Below are 5,404 nucleotides of genomic sequence, written 5' to 3' on the forward strand. Positions count from 1 at the left end.
CGGCGTCTTCAGTAATGCGGACGCTGTATCGATCCGTTGTGGTGAAGAAGGAGCTGAGCCGGAAGGCAAAGCTCTCAATTTACCGGTCGATCTACGTTCCCATCCTCACCTATGGTCATGAGCTTTGGGTTATGACCGAAAGGACAAGATCACGGGTACAAGCGAACGAAATGAGTTTCCTCCGCCGGGTGGCGGGGCTCTCTCTTAGAGATAGGGTGAGAAGCTCTGCCATCCGGGAGGAGCTCAAAGTAAAGCCGCTGCTCCTCCACATGGAGAGGAGCCAGATGAGGTGGTTCAGGCATCTGGTCAGGATGCCACACGAACGCCTCTCTAGGGAGGTGTTTTGGGCACGTCCGACCGGTAGGAGGCCACGGGGAAGACCCAGGACACGCTGGGAAGACTATGTCTCCCGGCTGGCCTGGGAACGCCTCGCGATCCCCCGGAAGGACGAAGTGGCTGGGGAGAGGGAAGTCTGGGCTTCCCTGCTTCAGCTGCTGCCCCCGCGACCCGACCTCGGATAAGCGGAAGAAGATGGATGGATGGATATATATATGTATATATATGTGTGCGTATATATATATATATATATATATATATATATATGTATGTGTATATCTATGTATATATGTACAGTCGTGGTCAAAAGTGTACATCCACTTGTAAAGAACATCATGTCATGGCTGTCTTGAGTTTCCAATCATTTCTACAACTCTTATTTGTTTGTGATGTAGTGATTGGAGCACATACTTGTTGGTCACAAAAAATATTCATGAAGTTTGTTTCTTTTATGAATTTATTATGGGTCTACTGAAAATGTGAGCAAATGTGCTGGGTCAAAAGTATACATACAGCAATGTTAATATTTGCTTACATGTCCCTTGGCAAGTTTACCTGCAATAAGGCGCTTTTGGTAGCCATCCACAAGCTTCTGCTTGAATTTTTGACCACAAAATTGGTGCAGTTCAGCTAAATGTGTTGGTTTTCTGACATGGATTTGTTTCTTCAGCATTGTCCACACGTTTAAGTCAGGACTTTGGAGGGCCATTCTAAAACCTTCATTCCAGCCTGATTTAGCCATTCCTTTACCACTTTTGACGTGTGTTTGGGGTCATTGTCCTGTTGGACATCACATGGACAAAGATAAGACCTTCTGGAAGAAAGTTCTGTGGTCAGATGAAACAAAAATGGAGCTGTTTGGCCACAATACCCAGCAATATGTTTAGAGGAGAAAAGGTGAGGCCTTTAATCCCAGGACCACCATTCCTACCGTCAAGCGTGGTGGTGGTAGTATTACGCTCTGGGCCTGTTTTGCTGCCAATGGAACTGCTGCTTTACAGAGAGTAAATGGAGGATGACTTCCAAATTCTTCAGGACAAGCTAAAATCATCAGCCCGGAGGTTGGGTCTTGGGCGCAGTTGGGTGTTCCAACAGGACAATGACCCCAAACAAAGGAATGGCTAAATCAGGCTAGAATTAATGTTTTAGAATGGCTTTCCCAAAGTCCTGACTTAAACGTGTGGACAATGCTGAAGAAACAAGTCCATGTCAGAAAACGAACAATTTTAGCTGAACTGCACCAATTTTGTCAAGAGGAGTGGTCAACAATTCAAGCAGAAGCTTGTGGATGGCTACCAAAAGCGCCTTATTGCAGTGAAACTTTCCAAGGGACATGTAAGCAAATATTAACATTGCTGTATGTATACTTTTGACCCAGCACATTTGCTCACATTTTCAGTAGACCCATAATAAATTCATAAAAGAAGCAAACTTCATGAATGTTTTTTGTGACCAACAAGTATGTGCTCCAATCACTCTATCACAAAAAAAATAAGAGTTGTAGAAATGATTGGAAACTCAAGACAGCCATGACATGATGTTCTTTACAAGTGTATGTACACTTTTGACCAGGACTGTATGTGTATGTTTATGTTAGGGATGTCCCGATCCGATATTTGGATCGGATCGGCTGCCGATATTTGCCAAAAATTGCGTATCGGCAAGGCATGGGAAAATGCCGATCCAGATCCAGTTTAAAAAAAACTCAGGTCCGTGTTTTCCAACGCACCTATTTAAATAATACATTCCACTTTTCTGCTGCTCCCTAATTTCCGTTCCGCATTTTCCAGCACACCTTCAACACATCCACAATTCTCACGCAGTTGCTTTTAGCTGCTGGCATTACACGACAGGCTCTTCTCACTCTTTCCTGTGTCTCCCTCTCACAGACAGCAAGTGCACCTTCTTACACACGTCACATACTGTCACGTCATACGTCACATACTGTCACGTCATACGTCACATACGTATACGTCCTCTTCCAGCAGAGAGGTAGCAGCATGGCTAACGTTATCTGTGATGCTAGCGCAGCCGTGCGAGCAACGCTCCCTCTAAGGTGCTCGCCTGTGCAATTGCGCACTGTTTAAGCATCCTCTGCGCATAGCAAATCTATGCCACGCACAAAATCAAATAAAAAAATAAGCGCATAACAATTTTCGACACACGGACACGACAGAGAAAACAGTTTTTGTCATCATTGTTCAAATATTGTGACGTCTGTCGAGACGCTTATCTACATTCGGTGCCACACGTCCACACCATCAAAATGCCGAGGCAAAAATTTCCACATCAACACCGTATGAAAAAATTAGTGATTTTTTAAATTGTGATTTCCTTCTCTGCATGAAAGTTTAAAAGTAGCATATATTAATGCAGTATGAAGAAAAATGTTTTGATGTAGACATGCAAGCCTTGAAAGAACATTTTGAAAATCAAGACTACATTTCCTGCAAATGGGTGCATTTCTACCCTATATTTTAACTTTAGATTTATTCTCATATCAAACTCTTTTGGCTGTCTTTTTGACACTTACATCCGGCGCCCCCCTCCACACCCTGGATTATAAATAATGTGAATAATTCAATGTGATTTTCTTGTGTGATGACTGTATTATGATGATAGTATATATCTGATAGTATATATCTGTATCATGAATCAATTTAAGTGGACCCTGACTTAAACAAGTTGAAAAACTTATTGGGGTGTTACCATTTAGTGGTCAATTGTACGGAATATGTACTTCACTGTGCAACCTACTAATAAAAGTCTCAATCAATCAATCAAAACACATAGAATCATCATACTGCTGTGATTATATGCATCAAGTGTTCATTCAAGGCTAAGGCAAAATATCGAGATATATATTGTGTATCGCAATATGGCCTTAAAATATCGCAATATTAAAAAAAGGCCATATCGCCCAGCCCTAGTTCAATGATGCCATTTCTGTTTGTCATGTATAATTTTGTCTATTTTGTGTTTATCCTTGAATAAACAGGTCAGTTTCTTGTTACCAACCATTGTGTATTATTCAAACTCCCCTAATTCAGCTGGCTAGTTGTTATCAAGAGTACTAAAACCCTTTTCAACATGATTCTGACAACTAAGTTGGCCAAATAACTTTAAACTTTAATACATGCTCGGATAGGCCAGTATCGGTCGGTATCGGTATCGGTCAGTATCGGTATCGGATCGGAAATGCAAAAACAATATCGGTATCGGATCGGAAGTGCAAAAACCTGGATCGGGACATCCCTAGTTTATGTATATGTGCATGTGTCCGTTACACTCCTAGAGTATCTAAAAGGGTCTCAATACAAACACAATGACATGACCCTCCTGCTACTTTTTCTTATTCTCTGGCAGACCAGTAGGTGAGTGAGCCACCTAACAGGCAGCACCAAATGTATTTGTAGCGGGCCTCCGTATACAGTATAAATAAATGTGTGGGACCAAGTCTTTGGTACGAATACTACGTATATTTAGATGGTTTGGCCCACCTCTACCAGTGGCGTGTGTATTGTCATGTCTTGTGAATGTGACACCCAGGTCACCCGTGGATGTTTAAAGATGCAGAAAGCGATGACCTGTTGCGGGTGAACGGCAAAGAGCTGTTCCTACCTGCTGTAGCAGGTGGTGGAAGCGCTGCGTTGGTAAATATCACCTTACCAGGTAAGTGTGGCCGCCATTACCACTTCATTAATCCATTGTGTACCTGGAATAAGGGGGGCTGCCTTATTCCACGTCTTTGACACCCGCCTGTGCTCCAGTTTACAGCCTCAAGGACCGCGCCCTTCAGGTGATCCGACGCCTGGTACGACCGGGGGACTACGGCAGCTTGGAAATAGCGCGGAGTCTCATCGAGGAGCTGGGGGATCCGCCCAGTTTGGCGAAGAGTCTCCGGCGCTTGAATCATCGAGTGGAGCGGCATTTAATAGAGAGGATCCAAGGACACGGGGAGTGAGTCACAGGGAGACTCGCCGACTCTGGAGAATCGGAGACACAACGACGCGGCAGATCAAGACTGAACTGGTCAGCTACATTTCCTCTCTCTACTTGGAACTGAATGAGATCAAAATGTCTTTTTTAGGCACTCCAAATTGATTGTCGACTCTCACAGGAAAATATCCCTGTAGCCTCTTGAGCGCTGCGTAGTGGCTGTGTCTCAACTGGAATACTTCCGTCAGTACACTTCAAAGTGTATATTATATACACTGCACACTCAGTTCCTGACGGGGCGTGTTTCGACAGTGTCGTGCTATTACTGTTGTTGTGCACTTACCGGAAAATACTTCTTCTCTCCTTTTGAATGGTGAATTTCAGCCATTTGTGTTAGTCCCTCCCCTTCCCCCACCCAGCCGAGATGGCGACCATTGAGGGAGGTTGGGCTCCACTCACAATTTGGGGCGTATTAAGTAGAACATGCATGTACTTCCCAGTGTGAACGCACTTATGCACTCAAAATGATACTAAATTGTGACAGAATACGTACTTGTGGTGGGGGAACCTAAATAAATAATGTTTTTCATGGCATATTAAGAGTGTGCGTAGATGTTCTTAGCTGATGTATGTGACAATGGAACCTATGTTTTTAGCCACTCTGTAAATAGAAACTACTTTTTTTGTTTTTTTGTCTCATGAAAAATCTAAATTTTGACTTTACAGATAAAACTTAAGAAATGACATCTGATTATTACCTGTGCAAAACGGCTTGCTGGCAAAAATGTGTACGTACTTGGTGTAGCGCATGTCACATGACCACCGTAAGTGCCGACAAAAACATCTGGTTTTGCGTGCTAGCATTAGCTTATAGCTATGGATTGACCTCACTTTGCTTTCAAAGCATTAGAAGGAAGACTATTGAGGGAGGTTGGGCTCCACTCACAATTTGGGGCGTATTAAGTAGAACATGCGCGTCCTTCCCAGTGTGAACGCACTTATGCACTCAAAATGATACTAAATTGTGACAGAATACGTACTTGTGGTGGGGGAACCTAAATAATGTTTTTCATGGCATATTAAGAGTGTGCGTAGATGTTCTTAGCTGATGTATGTGACAATGGAACCT

General features: G+C 43.2%; 1 protein-coding gene across 1 annotated transcript in view; it reads left to right on the plus strand.

Moving 5' to 3' along the window:
• The window catches only part of vhl (von Hippel-Lindau tumor suppressor), a 7,421-nt gene extending 2,552 nt beyond the window's left edge, over positions 1 to 4,869 (plus strand). The window contains exons 2-3 of the mRNA XM_061940375.2: positions 3,886 to 4,008; positions 4,107 to 4,869. Coding sequence (XP_061796359.1) covers positions 3,886 to 4,008; positions 4,107 to 4,300 — 317 coding nt within the window. The 3' untranslated portion in view covers positions 4,301 to 4,869. The remainder of the gene's footprint in view (positions 1 to 3,885; positions 4,009 to 4,106) is intronic.
• The last annotated feature ends 535 nt before the right edge of the window (positions 4,870 to 5,404 follow it).

The sequence above is a fragment of the Nerophis lumbriciformis genome, linkage group LG03 (assembly GCF_033978685.3).
Source record: "Nerophis lumbriciformis linkage group LG03, RoL_Nlum_v2.1, whole genome shotgun sequence".
Taxonomy (NCBI): Eukaryota; Metazoa; Chordata; class Actinopteri; order Syngnathiformes; family Syngnathidae; genus Nerophis; species Nerophis lumbriciformis.